The sequence below is a fragment of the Sinocyclocheilus rhinocerous genome, unplaced genomic scaffold, assembly GCF_001515625.1.
Source record: "Sinocyclocheilus rhinocerous isolate Xijiao unplaced genomic scaffold, SAMN03320098_v1.1 scaffold1204, whole genome shotgun sequence".
Taxonomy (NCBI): Eukaryota; Metazoa; Chordata; class Actinopteri; order Cypriniformes; family Cyprinidae; genus Sinocyclocheilus; species Sinocyclocheilus rhinocerous.
In genome coordinates, this window is record NW_015654935.1 from 74,138 (window position 1) to 93,394 (window position 19,257).

At 39.4% G+C, this 19,257-nt stretch overlaps 2 protein-coding genes and 1 pseudogene across 2 annotated transcripts; 2 read left to right on the plus strand and 1 right to left on the minus strand.

Annotated features, from left to right (window-relative positions):
* Positions 1-4,359: 4,359 nt before the first annotated feature.
* On the plus strand, positions 4,360-4,850 carry s100a1 (S100 calcium binding protein A1). The gene is made up of 2 exons (XM_016524622.1): positions 4,360-4,534; positions 4,619-4,850. Exons 1-2 carry the CDS (start codon positions 4,394-4,396, stop codon positions 4,766-4,768), a joined length of 291 nt encoding a protein of 96 aa, XP_016380108.1. The 5' UTR covers positions 4,360-4,393; the 3' UTR covers positions 4,769-4,850.
* Positions 4,851-5,532: 682 nt separating this feature from the next.
* Positions 5,533-10,134, minus strand: LOC107717778 (protein RRNAD1-like; annotated as a pseudogene).
* Positions 10,135-11,053: 919 nt separating this feature from the next.
* Positions 11,054-16,271, plus strand: LOC107717775 (interferon-stimulated 20 kDa exonuclease-like 2). The gene is made up of 5 exons (XM_016524621.1): positions 11,054-11,181; positions 11,956-12,599; positions 15,118-15,318; positions 15,571-15,703; positions 16,015-16,271. The coding sequence occupies exons 2-4, from the start codon at positions 12,012-12,014 to the stop codon at positions 15,688-15,690; spliced, it is 909 nt and encodes a 302-aa protein (XP_016380107.1). The 5' UTR covers positions 11,054-11,181; positions 11,956-12,011; the 3' UTR covers positions 15,691-15,703; positions 16,015-16,271.
* Positions 16,272-19,257: the final 2,986 nt, after the last annotated feature.

The window sequence follows — 19,257 nt, forward strand, 5'->3', positions numbered from 1 at the left end:
TTGTATCTTTGACTGGGTTAGTGTACTAGTCAAAGCCATGGCACCTGGTTGCACTATTGTTGCGTTTGATAAGGATCACACCGACACAGCGAGTAGCATCAACTTATCGTATCTTTTTACTTAACCTCTCTGTTTCAGACCCCAGTAAACGAGCACATGCATTGGTCAGGCATGACAGAATGCTTTCAGCACAATCAAACTCGATGCATCACTGAACACTAACTCAATGCATTATCAAACAACACTTGTGTGAGAACACAATGCGAACCCTGACCCAATCTGCGGCCTTTATGTCAGGGACCTTAACACGTGCTGAGAAATTGAATTTCTGTTTCATCCTCCTCTGCTGGCGGTTGACAGAGGCCCTGACTCTCGGTAGTGGTCCCTGAGGCAGTGCGGGGCTGAGCCTGTCAAGGGGAAAGTGGAGCTCACGGTCAAGCATGAGGAAAGCTGGAGAGACCCCCGTCGTAGAGTGTAGGTTGGCCCTGTAGTGCAGCAGTGTGTGATGGATGGCCCGTGAGAAGGTCCATCCCTGGAACAAGTGCGCTCTGAGACTGTTTTTCAGTGACTGATGGAAGGGTCCGACACCACCATTAGCTTGGGGGTGATAGTATGCCGTGCGGATGTGATGAATACCTTTGTTTTTTAGGTATGTTGTGAACTCAGCTGAGATCAGCTGCGGGCCATTGTCAGTAGTGATAGTGTTTGGAAGGCCCCAGCAGGAAAACAGAGAGTCCAGGATGTTAATTATGACCTGAGAGGTCACAGAGCCGGTGGCAATGAGCTCAGGCCATTTCAAATGCAGGTCATAGACAACCACTAGGAAGCGTTGGTGATGAGGAACTCCCTGTGTCTCACCACATATGTCCAGTTGCAGGTGGTCCAAGGACTGCGATGGCCAAGCAAGAGGTTGTAAGGGTGGGGGGGCCTGGTGACCAGTCTTACCACTCAAGAGACAGGCAGCACAGTCTTTCACCAGGGCCTCGATGTCTTTATCTATCCCTGGCCACCAAACCCGGTCTCTGCAGCGCTGCTTCAACTTCACAATACCCAGGTGGCCCTCGTGAGCCATTGCAAAGACACGTGCACATAGGGTGCTGGGGATGACTGTGCAGAGGCCGCGTGCCACACAGGTGTCGTTCCAGCAGGACAGCTCCTGCTTTATTCTGGAAAATGCTGCCAGCCCCTCTGGTACCTCCTGAGGCCAGCCATTCAGAATATAGACTCGGAGCTGAGAAAAGACCGGGTCCTGGTCCGATGCCTCCTTCAGTTCTTGTAATGATACGACGGCCTGGAGGGTTGTGTGTAACATCTGGACAATGTCCCGTTCCACCTGGTCCGTGTCGGTGTATGTGTGTGTGGTGGGGTGTGGCGGAGCGGAGCGGGACAGTAGATCGGCCACAACATTGTCTCTGCCCGGGTTGAACTTCAGGTGAAAGTTATACTGGCGAAGACGATCGGACCAGCGGTGTAGCCTCAGTGGCCTGTCCCAGATGTGGAAACTAGTGCAGTCAGGGCCTGATGATCTGTCCTTAGGGTGAAGGCGCGGCCATAGAGATACAAGTGCCACCTCTCGCAGGCCCAGATGCATGCTAATGCTTCACGTTCCCCCAATGAGTACCGCTGCTCCGTCTGATTGAGGGACCGTGACGCAAAGGCGATGGGCTTCTCAATGCCCCGCTGGGTCTGTGACTGCACTGCTCCTATGGCTGTAGCCGACGCATCGCAGGTCACCCAGGTGGGGCTGGAAATATCAAAGTGAGCCAACACTGGGGCTGTGGTGCGCTGCACCTTGAGCGCACGCACAGCATCAGAGCATGCCTGTGACCACACCCATGGCTCATCCTTACGCAGCAGTCGCCGTAGTGGGGCAGTGGTAGCAGAGTAATGTGGGAGGAACTTCAGGTAGTAGCCCGTCATGCCCAAAAAGGAGGCGACCTGCGCAGCTGAGCTGGGTTCGGGAATTGCAAGTATGGCATCTACATGTGATTGAAGTGGTGTGACGCCATCTGCCAACAGCCAGAAACCCACATATTCAATAGTCGGTGCAGAGAAAACACATTTTTCAGCATTGAGGGTTAGTTTGTGTTCAGCTAGGGCTGCAAAGACTATGCTGAGGCGTTCATCGTGACTCTCGGGGGTGGGCCCATGGATAACCACATCATCCAGGTAAATGGCCACCCCCGGTATACCAGCCAACACCGACACCATGATTTTTTGGAAACAGCTGGGGGCGGAGCTGAGTCCGAACGGCATACGTGTGTAGCGAAACACACCTGCATGTGTCACAAAGGCTGTGAGGTTTCTGCTGTCGGGGTGGAGAGGCACTTGTAGGTAGCCCTGTCTGAGATCCAGTTTAGAGAACACGGTTGAGCCATGGAACTGAGCAATGAGCTCTTCTGAGGTAGGCAGAGGGAACCTGTCTGGGATCACTGCCTTATTCACCTCTCGCAGGCTGACACACACCCGTAGGGCCTCTGATTTCTTCTGAGCTACCACCAGGTTTGAGACCCAGGGCGACGCATCCACTGGTTCAATAATGCCAACGTTCAGCAGCTGCTTAAGCTCAGCCAAGAAACCATCACAGAGAGCCAAGGGAATGCGTCGGAGTGGTTGGATGACTGGTTTAATGGCAGGGTTCAGGAGAGGTTGATGGGCAAAAGCAGTAAGGCAGCCCAAGCCTTCAAACAGGGATGGCCACTTTTCCTGCCAAGGCGTGGAGACTGTCAGGACCGCAGCTCCCTTCGTGTCAACTAGAGAAAATCCCAGAGCCGAGAACAAATCCAGACCCATCAAGTTGGCCCCGCGACGGGCAACATGGATGGTAAAGCTGGGCACCATCTTGTTGCCATACCCAACGGTCACTTGCAGGGAAGTCAATCTTTGAGTCGCCATAGCCACAGAGTGAAGCAGAGGGTGCCGAAAGTGGCAGTGCTCCGAAAAAAGTGCTGTATGTGTGCATATTCAGGAGAGACACACTGGCACCAGTGTCCAAAAGCAGTGGGATACACACATCATTTAGGCGCACTGAACATGCTTTAAATGAGACTGGTCCAGAGTAGACATTGTGAATGACAGTGGGTGCTTGGGCTGACACAGCTGGAGCGGAGCGGCAGACTGAAGCAAAATGATTGCGTTTACCACAGTTGCGGCATGTTTGGCCACGGGCTGGGCAGTTCTGTGCTCTAGACAGATGAGATGAGAAGTGCCGTGATGTTTGTACTTGTGGGCGTGGCCGAGACCGCTTCTGGCGCCTCAGTAGCATAACTGTAGAGGAGTCTGCTGCCGCCAATGTGTCATTCTGGCTGGGTTGTAACGTCGATGGTGGCATGGGGGAGGGGGCCGAGCAGTCCACGATTGTTTGCTGTTTGGTCAGAGCCGACGCACATGCAGCTGCACTCTCTATTCGTAATGCAATCGTGAATGCCCGGGACAGTGATAAATCATCCAGTTCTAACAGCAGAGTTTCACGCACTTTTGCATCGTTGGTATGTTCAATTAACTGGTCATGAATCATTTCTTCCTGCAACGCACCGAACTTGCATGTGCTGGCCAATCCCCGCAAGTCGGCTACGTACTGTTGCACAGACTCACCGGGCAGCTGGTGTCTTTGGCGGAACAGAAAACGTTGCAAGAGAGCACTCTGTGGGGCTGCAAAGTGTGCGGTCAGTAGTTCCACGGCTGTGTCATAATCACTTGTGGTGCCCGACTCAAGCGCTCCCAGCACGTGCTGACCCTCGGCTCCCAAGCAATGCAGTAACAGCGCTTTTTTGCGGGCTGCACTCACGTCAGTAAACCCCACTGCCAAGATGAAAGTCTCAAAAGACTGTAACCAAACTCAATGCATTATCAAACAACACTTGTGTGAGAACACAACAACTATATCACAAAAAATCTCAAAGCATTGATTACCACTGTGAACCTACAAAACACTGTCACATTTTTGCATAGTTACAAATTTATTTCTTAATTACTTAAACATGAGATATCATCTAATGTATTTAAGCACATTATTAATGTAGAAATCTTCGATGTTGAGCGTGTGTGGTGACGTCATTAGACGTGCTTGCTGCGTTTGGCAGAAGCTCCGCCTATAGATATGAATATGTAGATTCCTCATTTGCACTGTTTTAACTTGACGTCATTCACCATAATAATCAATGGATCTTCGAACATGCCACAATCCTTACGTCTATGGTTCCGCTCCTCTCTTGCATTCTCACCTGTTAAAAGTTATCCTGTTTCTTCGAGAATTTAAATCCCGGCGGTTTTTACACGGCTGTGCAGGATTGTGGCATCTTCGAATATTTATTGATTATTATGGTGAATGACGTCAAATTTACCGTTGCGAGATTGCGGACAGAATATTTTTTCTAAAGAGGAGAGCAACAACATGGTTTCAAAACTGGAAGATGCAATGGAAGGCCTGATTAAAGTGTTCCACACATACTCTTCCAAAGAAGGAGACAAGTACAAGCTAAGCAAAGCCGAGCTCAAGAGTTTGCTTCAGGGAGAACTCAATGACTTTTTAGCTGTACGTTTTAGCCATATTAAGTTAACATTTAATAACATTGATGGCTTCCATGCATAATAGAAAAATAACTGTGTCCTGTTGTAGGCGAGTAAAGACCCCATGGTTGTGGAGAAGATCATGTCTGATTTGGATGAGAACCAGGATGGAGAGGTGGACTTTCAGGAGTTTGTTGTGCTGGTGGCTGCTCTCACAGTGGCGTGTAATGAATTCTTTGTACAGAGCATGAAGAATTAAATGTCTTCCATGTTTCTCTTCAGCTGTGTGAGAACATTTTGTAAATGTAATTTATCAGAAATAAAGACTCTAGTGACATGCAGACTAGTATGTGTGTGTATGGAAAGTAGTTTTGGAAGTGAACTGTCAAGTGTGCACAAGATGCAATGTTTTTATTTAGAGCCAGTGGTTCATGAAGGCTGCAAGATTACTTAATGATTTACAATAAGACAAAACAAGCATTAAAATAAGTTAAAACACATTATCAAGATTTAAACCGACATTATATTTCTTCTGTTGTTCTCTTGACAGTTTATTCTTATTTAAGAACCAGTAGGATTCTCGCTGTATTGGAAAACCTAAATATAATGAGGGAATTTTGAAAGCGTGATTTGCAGACCTGGAAAAAAAATCCTAAAAGATCTTGGAAATGTTAATGAATATAAGCTTAAGCTCTAAAATATTTTATTTGGTAAAAAAAAAAAAAAGGATGGTAGTATAAAAGCATGTGAGTTTGAAATAATTTTAAACCTTGTAATCACAAATGACTAGAAAAGTCATGTAAATTAATTGATGTAAATCCTGAAGACCATTCAGTTATTAATGTCAATGTAATTATGTAATAAAAATAGTTATTAAAGAGTTATTTAAATCGTTTTATTGAATCATTTTGAATCAATTTAATCAATAATACATCACCCCTTCTAGTTTATATAAATAAAGTTTGAGAATTAGCATCTTTGTTATTGCAGAATACTGTAAGTACTAGAAATATCATAGGGGCTTTCAAAAACTGTCTTTGAAGGTTTGACCTGATTTTGTCATAAGAGTGCCATCTATAGGTTAAAAAAAAGACATGGCCTTTACATTAAACTTTTTATTTACAGATATATAGCGTTCATGCACCTGCGGTCATACAGTAGATTCTGTGTCTGAATAATATATGTCTTTTGTAATAGAGGTGAACCATAGACAATAGCAACTTTGCCCACTGTTATATAAATCCTGTGCCTTAAAAACAATAATTAGAGAAAATTTTATGCAATAAATCCAGTCTGACAACTATGGGGGGAAAAAAAACAAAGTTTGACTGTCATGTCTTTTTAATAAAGTTAAAAATATTAAAAGTTTAGAATTTGGAAAAAGTATTTCCCTCTCTCCAATTCAGACAAAAACTGACTGACAATGAGCCATTAATGAGTCACTCTGGAAAACGGAAAATCAGACCTCTAATTTCAGTTCCCAAATGTCTGATGGTTTGTGTGGCGGTTCATTTAAAGGCATTTCATTCATAATATGTTATTGTTAATCTAATTATGTGGTTGTGATTTAGAACATGGATTCCAATATCTTGTTGCATGCTATTTCATTCAGCTCTGTGCTTCTTTGGGCTTGACAGCCACCAGTACCAGGTTTCGTGGGGAAAAAGCAGCATCAAAGAGTGGGATGAGTTTACTCTGGAAACCTAAATATGAAAATACAAAGATGAATTATAATTATACAATAAGATAATTTTGAAAGACTTATTTCTACACCTGGAAAAGTGATCATAGAAAAAAGTCATTGAAACTTTGATGAGTTATGTCAAGATCTAAAATATTTTATTTGGTAGATACTGATATTTTTTAATAAAAAAAATCCCTGTAATCACAAATGAGTAGAAAAAGCATGTAAATAAATTTTAAATATGAATAAATTAATCATTAAGTTATTGAAACTTCTGAAACTATGGAATACTTGTATCTCTGTTAAACAATGTAAAGATAATAATATTAATAAAATAATCAAAAATGTATATTTGAATTACATAACCAAGCATGTCAGAAAAATACAGTTGTGTTAAAATAAGCTAATTTGGTAATTTTAATTTCCTCTCGAGTGACTGGCTCTGCTCTATGTACCTCTCTCCTGCAGGAAAATCATTCTGTCCAGTAACACTAGAGTTTCCACCACAGGTGCAAGGAGAAGAACCAGACTGAAGTACGCCACCACTTTACCCTGGTGAGCTAGCATTGCATCCACACTGACAGGGTCAAATGGGAGATCAGCGGGTAGGCCCACCCGTGGCCATGCCAAACAAGCATACCTGTGATAAAACAAAAGAGAATGTTATAATGCAGAAGTCTAGTATCTCAGATGTACTTAAAATAAGAGAGTTTAACATGTGTCATTGAGATTTAGATTATTTCATTGAACTCTATAGAACTAGTTTTTCAAATCCTTCATGTTCTAGGAACTGAAACTCATCAGTGAGTCACAGATATGCCAGTCCTTTAAAGATATTATTATTCACAAATGTCGCAATAAAGACACTAACTCTACAAATGACAGTGCGTGGGCTTTCCTAACAGTCTGAACTCCCGGTCTGCGCATATCAGGCCTCTCTGCTCTGATGATGCTTTCTAAGATGGCTCTGTAGCAGTGTGTCCGCAGTAAGCCGCACTCCTCTCTCAGATGATGGAGATAGTCCTCTAATGCATGACATGCACCCTCTCGTGCCTTATACGACAGCTGGTGCCCTGGTAATCCACGTACCCAGTCACTCATAGGATAACCATATTCTGAACAGGAATCTGCCACTGTGTCTGAAGAAAATGGGGGCTGGAAAAGCCCTGGAGGGTTTGGGTTCTCCTTGGTTGAGATTTTCATGTAGCAGCAAGCAACCGATGTGATGACCTGAACGTGAGGGCAGTTGGCGAAATGACACAGAAGTGTAGAGCTAAGATCTCCACAGGCATGAAGACCTGTAAGGACAAAACTACCAGGTTGTTTGGCACCACAATCATTAACTGGTACGGTTTTACAGGTAAGCATTTCGGTTGTCATCCCTGATGGGAAAACCCAATTGTTTATTTGTGCTACAGAGTCTAAAGTATTAATAGCAGTTTTTTGAGTCGGCAGTGCATTTTGTAACTCCTCTGCTTTGGTTTGGCATGAATGCGGCTCTAGATGCAGCTCCTCCACCTGCTGTTTCTTTTCAATTGACCCAGTGGTTGCTCCAATACTGTCACTTTCAGTTGCTATCACACCAAGCTGCTGAATGAAGACATCCCATGAAGCCTTTGGGTTGACCCAGCCCACCACATGACGAGGAGAATGAAGACTTTGAGCGTTTCCTGACTACAACAGAAACACTGATGAGAATTTTCACAGCACATCCAAAAAAAACCGTGGTTTACACACACACACACACACACACACACACACACATATATATATATGTAATCCAAAATATAATAATACAAAATAAAATAAAAAATGACTTCAAAAACATGGTCTGAGTGATAATGCAAGCTTTAAAAATGTATCAATCATTATGTAATATCAAAATATGGTTACAAAATAGAAAATACATCATTAAAAGGATAATATTAATAGATTATTTCATAGAATAATTTATGAGGGTCATACCTTTTGATTCTCTTTGGCAAGTGTCAATAGAAGCTGTCTATCAAATTTAGTAGCCATGGAAACAAGGTTAGGGTCAGCCTCAATTCCTGTGACATCCAGGCCAAGTCCAAAAGACAGAAACCGTGTCAAATGGCCCTGGAGGGATGGATCAAATTAAAGTGAGTAATTTGCATATTTATAATATAAAGATTGGAATATTTACAATAAGAAAATTAAGCAAGACATTACTGTACCTGCCCAGACCCAACATCAACCACACACTTACAGTTAGCCTGATCACACAACTTCTTGACCAGCTAGAGACAGTTCAGCAGAAGAAACATTTTTGAAGAATCTTTAGATTATCAAATAATCTTAATGGAGTCATATTTCTTTAATAATGGCATTCAGAATTTTTCCACAATGACATTACATGCAGTATAATATACCCATACCGTGCCTAGTTGGCGGATTTCGTGCTGCTTCTTGGGCTTGACGTGTTTACGGAAAATGTGTCCTAACAAAGAACTCTGACTGGTTCAACTGAAACTCCTCTGGTACTGCTGCACCTGTGTCCTGACTGTGCCCACCTGGTGCTTTATGTGGAAACGAAAGCGCATGTGCTGCTGTCCGCAGTGCCAGTAAGGAGAGAGGCCACACAGAAGGGTACCTAAAAGACAGAATAAATACAACACCTTTCAAATTACTTCCATTGATATGTTTACTATTTAAAATGGTTTTTAAAAAAACTATCATATGTTGCACTGTTTAAAAGAAAGCCACTACATACATTTCAAGGAGTTTACCTTTATACAGTACAGGGTTGTTATAGTTAACAAACTAAAACCATGAAAAAAAAAATGTCCGTTACTTGTAGTAAAAACATTAACTAAAATAAAATAATATACACAGCAACTGATTTTATTGCAAACCAGTTGCCAAGGAAACATTTACTTGATGTGCTAAAATGACTGAAATAAAAAAATATCAAAATTACAGACATTTAAAAAAAAAAAAAAAAAAATTACTACAACTTTAAACAAAATTAAAGGGGTCATATGATGCGATTTCAATTTTTCCTTTCTCTTTGGAGTGTTACAAGCTCTTGGTGCATATCTTTTTAGCAGCATCATATGACCCCTTTAAAATAAAAACAGAAAAAAAAAAATTTCAAAATATTAATAAAACCCATAAAAGCATCTCAATGATACTAAAATAACACTGGTACAATAAGTAATTTTGGTATTGTGTTCGACCACCACTTGATGTCCAATGTAATATATTGGTCCCAAAGCCAAACTAGTTTTTGCAGACACTTTCATCCAAAGAAATTTCCTTGCATTCTAAGTATATATTTTATAACTTCATGCATTCCTATCTATTTATCTCAAAGCTTTTTCTACAGGCAAATGCTCCTCATGGAAAGTGGATTTTGAGCAATGTCTTAAATTGATCTTAAATTAAGGCAAGGTGATGTTAACATATAAGAGTAAACTCATTTACCGCCTGTCCTTAATCTCTTTATCCAGCAGCAGATCAGCTGATCTGTGGGGGTGTAAGATCACCGAGGGCGTCCTGCCAGCTCACAGGCAGAGTATCCCACAAACTCTCACTGAAGAACTCCTGCGTGGACGGAGAAACACAGATACACTTTCACATGTACATAAATATTTCAGCTGACAGAAACCCCACGGCTTAACTTTACGGATTTATTACACTCGCACTTGAATGCTTGACAAACATCAAAACATATAAGTTTATAATGCACAAACACTGAAATAGTAGAGGTTGTTGATTCATTACTATTATGTAGGAGTCTGATATGTGTCTGTAGGTTGACAGGTGCGAAATCAGCTTTTCAGCTAGATCTCTCTGCTCCTGCTCTGAAAAAGCCGCCACAAACATTTCTTCAACACTAAAAACACCATGCAGATTAAACTGGGTGCGCTTTAATATTCCGAGTAGCCATTTCATTAAAATTAATTGGGAACGTATTAAGACTTTTTTTTAATTTTTTATTATTAAATACAAAATCTGAATACAACAAACTGGCATTAATTAGTATACAAAAAATATTCTGGTATGGAAGGCTCAACACAATAGAATCCTTTAGTCTTTGCAACTTCAGGGATCTTATCTATGCACAATCAGCTTGTAACACTCCAAAGAGAAAGGAAAACTTGAAATCGCATCATATGACCCCTTTAAGACTTTTGTGTTTACATGTAGCGATCCGACCACACGTGTTCGCAAGCGCGCCGCCTACTAGTGATGTCTGATTCGTGAACAAATCAGTGATTTATGGAGCCAGAATGATCTCAATAATAATTCACGCAAAAGACGCGATGCACACATGCGGAATTGGGTTACGCATGTGTGCGTCGTGTCTTTTGCGTGAATTATTATTGAGCTCATTCTGGCTCCATAGTGATTCGGTTGAACTGATTCACAAAACCGACATGAACGATTCGTTCACAAATGGGAGTTGAATCTTTCTCGATTACGAATAATGCAAGTGTGTGTGTGTGTGTGTGAAAATTAAAATAGAAATTTTGATATACCATAATCACCATAATAATAAAACTGGCGTCGAAAACGTAATGAACAGTAAACAGAAACCTTTAGGACAGGGTTCCTCAAATCTTGCCCTGGAGGGCTAATGCGCTGCAGAGTTTAGCTCCAACCCTGATCAAAGTCACCTACCTGTGATTTTCTAATGATCCCGAAGACATTGATTAGCATGCTCAGGTGTGTTTTATTAGGGTTAGAGCTAAACTCTGCAGGAAAGTGGATCTCGTGGGACAGATTTGAGGATCCCTTCTTTAGAACCTGCACTACTGCAATTACTTCCTGACGTAGAAAAGAATCACTGAATTAGGTTTTGAACCGGTTCTTTGAAATGAAATGTTCGAAAGAGTCGAACTTCCCATAAACCGTTAAACTCCGACCCGGAAGTACATGTGCGGTCACACGTACGACATGCTTCTTTTGAACACAATAATAGGAAAAAAATATCAAAGATCGACGTATTGGGGCAAATAATGGTATGTGTTCGTCAGTTTTGAACGCTTATGTACAATAGAAACGCAGAGTGTAAGTTAATACTCAGCGAATTGGATAACTTGGATAACTTTGTCCTCGATCATGAAAATGTGCTCTGATATGCAATTCAAGAGCAATGTTCATAATTTATTTGAAAGATATTTACGACCTGTTATTTTTATTCAAAACTTATAAGACTCAGGAACTGTAACAAAATGGAAAATGTCACGTCTGTCTAGTAAAACTGCCGGCTCTCCTTTTGATGTGGAGTGTTTATCTCATATTGGAATAGATGCTGGTGTCTTTGCATAGATTTAAAAAATAAAAAAATAGTTTATAAAAGGGTGTTTTGAAACTTTTACATGCCACGTTCCCCCCGATATGATTATGGTCGTCTGAGCTTAATTTAAAAGGCATCTATTTATTTTAATGTATAAAGACCCATTTTACACGGTGAAAAGTTATGATAAAGATGTGTAAACTATTAGTTTCTGTTACATAATTACGTTTTTTCTATTCACTGTAGTATTGTACTGTATTATTGATTTAAGATTTTTGTTATTTATTTATTTTAATCCTTTTAATTATTTAAATCCTTTTTTATTTTTTGGTCATGTTTTTATTTATTGAGTTAATGTTATTAGATATATCTTATTTTTATTATTTAAACATTTTTTACACTTTACTTTTCTACAGAATGATTATCACAATCATTTTGTGTAGTCACGTTAGTTCTTTGTCTTAACAGTCGTTCTTTTTGTTTTTCTCTATTTAAGAGTAAAAGAACTTCAAGAAGACACCTGCTGTAATCAACCTTTGAGGGAGTGCAAGAATGTCAGGGCTTATGTTGAACTTGGTTTGTGAGCCTATTCGAGAAGGCAAATCAGGTAAATCCAGAGGAAATGCTAAGCATGAACGTTTCCTTGGAAGGAGACATTACCTGGAACACAAGGGTTTGTTAAAAGAGAAACAAAATAAAAAGCGAAACAAAAAGTCAAGGAACACGCAGCTCAATGGAGACGATCAATCAAAACCAGGCGCTATTTTTCCTAAATTTACCTCTTATCTGCCCAAGAAGACCAGTGAGCCTTCTAGTTCTGCACAGACGTTTTCAAAGAAATCCACATTTTCATTTCCATCCACTGCCTCCACATCTCAGAGGCATCCGACACACCAAGCGGCACCCTACACCCTCGGACCTTTAAAATACGTGGCGTTGGACTGTGAGATGGTGGGAACAGGACCGAAGGGGTGTCGCAATGAACTCGCCCGCTGCAGTATCGTCACCTACGAGGGTGATGTGATTTATGATAAATATATCAAACCCATCGATCCAGTGACAGATTTCCGCACTCGCTGGAGTGGAATCAGGAGGCAGGACCTACTCCATGCCATACCCTTTGATCAGGCACAGAAAGAGGTATGAAAGAGTATCTCTACTTAAATGATCATGTTACAGTTGCTCAAAAAGAAGCATTAAACCTTAAAGAAGCATCAATGCCATTAAACCCTGTTAGGTCAGCACACTCCAGAACAAATATTTTTATGTCAAGAGATAGGAAAATACAAACTATACAGTGGGTATAGAAAAGAATCACCCCCTTTAAAATAATTACATTTTGTTGCTTTGCAGCCTGAATTGAAGACGGGGACAGTTTTTGTTTTATCGAGCTGTATTTACTCAGTGCAGCTTATAATATCCAAGTGAAAGATAAAACACCAAGATGTCAGAAAAAAATAAATAAAAAACAATCACTGAGTTAGAAAAAGGATCACCCCCCTCCTAAAAATGACTTGTAAACTCAATCAGGTGTAGCTAATCACACAAAGCCATTTGACTTTCAACTGTGAGCTGTCAGCTGTGGTCATTTTGATTAGCTCAGCATGAAAAGAGCTTTCCTGGAGCATTTCAGTCCTTGGTAGTGCAACTAAAGCAAAAGATCAACTATGGGTGGCAAGGAACTGTCAAAAGATCTCCGGGAGAAAGTTGTGGACAGGCACAAGTCAGGAGATGGATACAAAAAAAAAATTCTAAGGTTTTATCAATGCCTAAAAGCACAGTGAAGTCTATTATTAAGAAGTGGAAGGTATTTGTTACAACACAGACCCTCCCTGGATCAGGATGTCGCTCCAAACTGGATGAAAGAGCTAGGAGGAAAATGGTCAGAGAAGCTACCAAGAGGTCTACAGCAACTCTGAAGCAGTTGCAGGAATTTATGACAGAGTGGTTATTGTGTGCATGTGACAACAATATCACAAATTCTCCACAAATGTGGCTTGTATGGGAGGGTTGAGCTTTGCCAAAATGCACCTTGAAGATTCTGAGGCCACATGAGACTAAAATGTAATTATTTGGCCTCAACACTAAACGTTATGTCTGGCGGAAATCCAATACAGCTCACCATCCACATAACAGCAGTAAAGCATGGAGGTGATGATATCCTCTTATGGGGCTGTTAATCATCCCTCTGCAGCAGGGACTGGAGCACTTGTCAGGATAGAAGAAAAATGGATGGGGCAAAATACTATCAAATTCTTGAGGAAAATCTGCTGCCCTCCGCCATAAAGTTGTCTATGGGAAGAAGGTTTACCTTCCAATATGACAACGACCCAAATCACACAGCAAAACTGATCACACAGTGGTTGGAGGACTGAAATCCCATTGAAAATTTGTGGAATGATTTTAAGACTGCAGTCCACAAATGGTAACCATGAAATTTAACTGAACTTGAGCAATTCTGCAAAGAAGAGTGGACAAATATTGAAGTAGTTCTGCAAAGAAGAGTGGGCAAATATTGCAAAGTTAGTAGAGACATATCCCGACAGACTAAAGGCTGTAATTAAAGCAAAAGGTGGTTAAACAAAATACTGATACAAGGGGGTGATCCTTTTTCCAACTCTGTGATCCCGGTTGTTTTTTGTTTTTTTTTCTGACATGTTGGTGTTATCTTTCACTTGGAATGTTCTAAGTTGCACTGAGTAAATACAGCTGTTGTTATTGTTGTTACTTGAAATAAATGCTAACTGAAATAAATTATAAAAAAAACTTATTTTACTTCAGCTAGTTGTCAAAGCAACCTTTCTCATTTCTATTTAGTTAACCTTTATGCACTAAAATACCTAAAATTGAAATAAGTATTAAAAACTATATAGACAATTAAAAAAATAACTTAAAAAACAATAACTAATAAAAATGACAAAAACAACAAAATTACTAAAACTTTAATGGAAATGAAAATGGAAAATACAAAAATAAATATTTTTAAAAATGGTATAAATAACACTGGCGAACACTGCACACCCACTACATTTTATGAAGGCTTTGAGGCTTGAGGGTTTTTCTTGTTTTGTTTTGTTTTTCAGATCACATAATGTTATAATTTGTTTGTGGACATAATTATTACATAAGATATGTAACATTCCCAGTGGATCAGTAAAACTATCACCATAGAAACATATAAAACTGTTTAAAATCTTTTTTTTTTTTTCTGATTTAAGATTATAATTTGGTAGAACAATATCTTATCAGTTATCAGCCAGTGTTACACATTTTTAAATTGATATTGTATACTTAATTGTTCATGCTCATTTCAATATTTTTACATTTAGGTTTCCTTTGCCATCATCCAATTCTCACTTTAAAGTTAATCTTTAAAACACTAATAATTTAATACAACTCTGTTAAATGTATTATTATCTCCAAATGAGTAGGCCCTATCTATTTTCATACTGTATGTTATTTGATGCCTAAATTCACAGCATTTAAAATTACTGATTTTAGATTTTATTGTTATTATAATTTTATTGATTTATTTTTAATTATGTAGACAAAGTATCATCCATTTGTTCACTGTGCTCAAAACCAAGTAATGACAAACCAGTAATAGTCTGATTGTTTTTGTAAGTCTACTAAGCATTATTATACGTTTTGCAAACAGATTGTGAAGATAATAACAGGGAAAGTGGTTGTGGGCCATGCCATCAATAATGACTTCAAGGCCTTAAAATATTTCCATCCTGCTTGCCAAACACGAGATACGGCGCGGATTCCACTGCTAAACCAGAAAGCTGGGCTGCCTGTGAATGAAATGGTGTCTCTGAAGAGGCTCACTAAGGCTATTCTCAAAAAGGACATACAGGTGGGTTTAACTCGGCACAGAACATTGTAACGTGTCTCAGTGGATGTCAGTTTCACCTCTGCCACAAAGATCAGAGTGCTTAGAGGAGTTCAGTTCAGCTGTCAGACATTTAAGAGAGGGTAAATCTGGAGTCAGTTCAAAGCAGCTCTTGGATCCTTGGATTGAAAGAGGACAAGTCAGACTATTTTTATAAAGAAAATAAAGATGGCTTTCATTTTTTTCCACTGAAAAACTCTCTCCTTATATTTTCAGACAGGGAAGGGAGGCCACTCATCAGTAGAAGATGCCAAAGCCACCATGGAACTGTACAAAGTAGTGGAAAGCATGTGGGAGCAAAAACTCTCAGCTCTCAGCTCTCAGCCTTTCAGCTAAAGCAATGGATCTACACTGTAAAAAAAAAAACTGTTGTTTTTACAGGAAAACGCTGGCAGCTGTGGTTACCAGAGAATTCCTGTAAAAAATACAGCAGCACAGTAGATGAACTGGCAAATTACAGACCCACACTGTAAAAAAAATTCCGTAAAATTTACGGTAAAAAACCGGCAGCTGTGGTTAATTTACAGTATACATGTAATGTCCAATACAGTTTTTCACCGTATATAGTAGGGGAATTTACCGTTAACCATTTAACAGGTTTTTACTGTAGCATTTTTACAGTCTTTTACCGTTAAATTCACGGTCATTTTTTACAGTGTAGCTCTGAATCAAAAAGTTTTTTAAAGATAAGATTTTTTACTTCCCACCTTTTATATCAGCTAAACATCTCAGCCATGCCTGGTTTTAAATTCCACTAGGGGCTCTTTAGTTTCTGTAAAAAAGAAAAGTATTTTAAGTTAACTATTTTGGTTTGTTGGCTATTTAAAGCAATTAGGTTGCAGATAATTAGACTTTATGCTAACTGTATACATGATGTTTAGAGTTACGTTCAGAATCTTTACAGAAAGTAAAAAAAAAAAAAGCTCTCTGTTCCACTCTCCGGCCGTCTGTCTTTCTGATGTCTGACGAACAGGACGAGTCAGCATTCCTCTTCTACTGTGAATTCAACACCACCACATGAATTACTGCTCCTCCTGTATTTAACTGTCCAAATGAACAGGGCCTCAACTGCTATCCTTGAGATTACAGTTAAGCTTGTTTCCTTCCAAACCCACTCAATCATCAGTCAGTCTGTGTTTAAGAGTCCGGTCGCACCACTTTGGTGATGTTTGGGAAGCAGTTGGATGTTCCTTGCCCACCAGTTTCCCAGCAGTTGAACAAGCTTGTGATGGACTGATTTTTAGCCTTATTTGGGATTCTCTTTTGCATAATCAGAAGGTTTCAATCTAACAAACTGTAGAACACAACCTGATACTTGCATTACATGCAGTAATCTCACTTTTTGCATCTTTTTTGTATGTTTAAGGATAAGTATTCTCTAAAATATGCAAAACTGATTTAACAGAACATTTAGGCCCACACATTTAGAATGGCAGTAAAAACCTTTAGTGCAGTCCTAAAAAGGGTTCTCTGGTGACAACTGTTATATTATCCGTGAGGTTTGCCTCAGCCTAAGGACCAGTGTCTTATTCTAAAGCATGGGTGTTTTTGACATTATAGTTCAAGTTTGTAATTTTTCTTGTATCATACCAACATTAAGTTTGATTGTGTCACCACATTAAAAATAAACCAAATTGCCATCAGATTTTAACATGTTAATATTTATGATTGTTAAACCATGATATATCTATCCATCTATCTATCTATCTATACAGTATATATATATATATATATATATAATTCTAAAATCATTAAATGTAGATTTGCTGCTCAAGAAACTTTTCTTAATAATTTAGAGAACATTTGTGCTGCTTATATTTAATATTTATATTTAATATAAAATTTATATGAAAACCTTGATCATTTTTTAGGATTTTTTTTATAGAAATGTAAAAAAAATTTTTTTGTAAAAATCCCGTTTGATCCATTAAATAGAGATATTAAATATGACATTTCTCTTTAAATAGTCTTTTAATGACTTGGTATATGATGAAATTGTAATTCTTTTAAGTTATATACATTAATATTAGTATTTATAATTATTAGTATTTGTCTTTATAAATGATACATTTACAGCATTTATTCATCTAGGCTAATATTAATTTATGCGTTAACATTTCAAGTTGTATAAATAAACTATAAACTAAGTATTATACACAAAGTGACATTAAATATAATTGAATATGCATAAAATATATTAAAAATTAATAAATGCTGTAAATTGTTGGTTTATGATACCTATTTCATTCACTAATGTTAGTAATTTGAACTTTATTTTAAAGAGTTCCTGATGAAATCAGGCTTAATGGGATGTGCTGTAGAGAGACGGCAGTCTGCGACCTCATACTTTCCCACTTGTGGCTTGGATGTGGCTGGTAACCTTGCTCATTATTAAAGGATTACCATAATGCAAGAGCCAATAAACAATGTACTGTTGCTTTTATATAAACTTAAGGCTGTTCATAATGCATATAGTCATTTACTGTAGCTGTTCAGAGTGATATTACCTGATTTCTCATCTTCAGCATGTTTTAGGATTTCTGAGACTGTCATCTGTGTTGATATGTTACATTCCTCTTGTATATGACTTGAAGAATATGTGATATACAAAGCCATATTCACCCTCCTCTCTCTGCGTGCGGAAACTATTCCTTGCTTCTATCATCCAGCCTCTCATCTCTGAAAGTTTGCTACTGTTTTAACAGGAGGCTAGGCTTTGGTCTGCTGTGTCCACATGCGGTTATCTTCACAGACATGACTCAAATGGATCAGATTCAAACTTACAGATGTGAATCAGCAGTGACTCATGCCTCAAAACCAATTCAAACTGGTAATTTCTTTGAATAAGCAGTTGTCTCATCATTACTGAATGATCTGGTTATTAAAGCTCACCAACCTTGACACAAATTTCTCCTAGCATTGAGAGAGTCAGCACAGCGAGTCATGGAAGGTATACGCACTTACCCTGCTATGCAGATGTGACAGAGAGTTGCACTCAGTTTCATCACTGTGTTGCTTATATTTAGCCATGACATTTCCGATTCCGATTCATTTCCGCGAACCGGTACTTTTCGGACAGATCGGCTCATTGAACCGGTTCAAAAAGCCGATTCATCGGTTCCTGACGTCATCAAGCAATAACGTCTCTACGCATTTATTTTCTAACAACTCAGTGCCATGTTACATCAATGAAAAATTCAAATAAGTAATTTGTGTCAACGCATATTGAAACATTCAAAAATAAAGTTATTTGTGTTAACTTCGCCACGGCTCATTCGGTTCTTGTTGAGTCCTCGGTGATCCTCGGTAAACTTCGACAGTTGGTTGAACCGGCTCATTCGGTTCTTTTTGAGTTGGACGTGCTACTTCGGCTTCATCAACCCGGAACTAAAGTTCGATTCAGTTCGATTTGTGAACCCGCTCAACCGGTTACTTCCTGAGAACCGGCTCAAAAGAACGATTCGTTCAAGAACCGAACATCACTAAAACCTAGATATTTTAGGCAATATAGAATTCCTGGCCAGGACGCGTCGGGGAAAAATGGCACGTATGGTCACCCTAACTTAAATAAACAAACAAACGCGTCTTTACACCTTGCGTTTTTTTCTCTCCTTTTATTCAATCCACTATCCTACTTCTAGAGTTTTTTTAAAAACAAAGACGTGTTTTGTGTGAATTGCCTAAACTTTCAGGAGTCATTTCAGGAGTCATTTGCATTTTTATGGTGCGCGTGTCGGGCTTCCCGTAAATTAGTGCTGTGTGAACTGAACCAAAGTCCCTTTAAGGCAAGTCATTTCACTCGCGGCCATCTTTGAAACGCCTCTCGGGCATACAAGTGCAGCTCCTATCTCTTTGAATGAGTAAACATCAAATTCTCCAAAACCGTTCGCCAAGTGGAAAATG

What these genes read in the sequence shown, in the direction of transcription:
- s100a1 (XM_016524622.1), top strand. Translation starts at nt 4,394, where the DNA reads ATGGTTTCAAAACTGGAAGATGCAATGGAAGGCCTGATTAAAGTGTTC. An exon ending in AACTCAATGACTTTTTAGCT is followed by an intron (nt 4,535 to 4,618) that starts GTACGTTTTAGC and finishes GTCCTGTTGTAG; the next exon opens with GCGAGTAAAGACCCCATGGT.
- LOC107717775 (XM_016524621.1), top strand. Translation starts at nt 12,012, where the DNA reads ATGTCAGGGCTTATGTTGAACTTGGTTTGTGAGCCTATTCGAGAAGGC. An exon ending in TTGATCAGGCACAGAAAGAG is followed by an intron (nt 12,600 to 15,117) that starts GTATGAAAGAGT and finishes TTTTGCAAACAG; the next exon opens with ATTGTGAAGATAATAACAGG. An exon ending in TTCTCAAAAAGGACATACAG is followed by an intron (nt 15,319 to 15,570) that starts GTGGGTTTAACT and finishes TTATATTTTCAG; the next exon opens with ACAGGGAAGGGAGGCCACTC.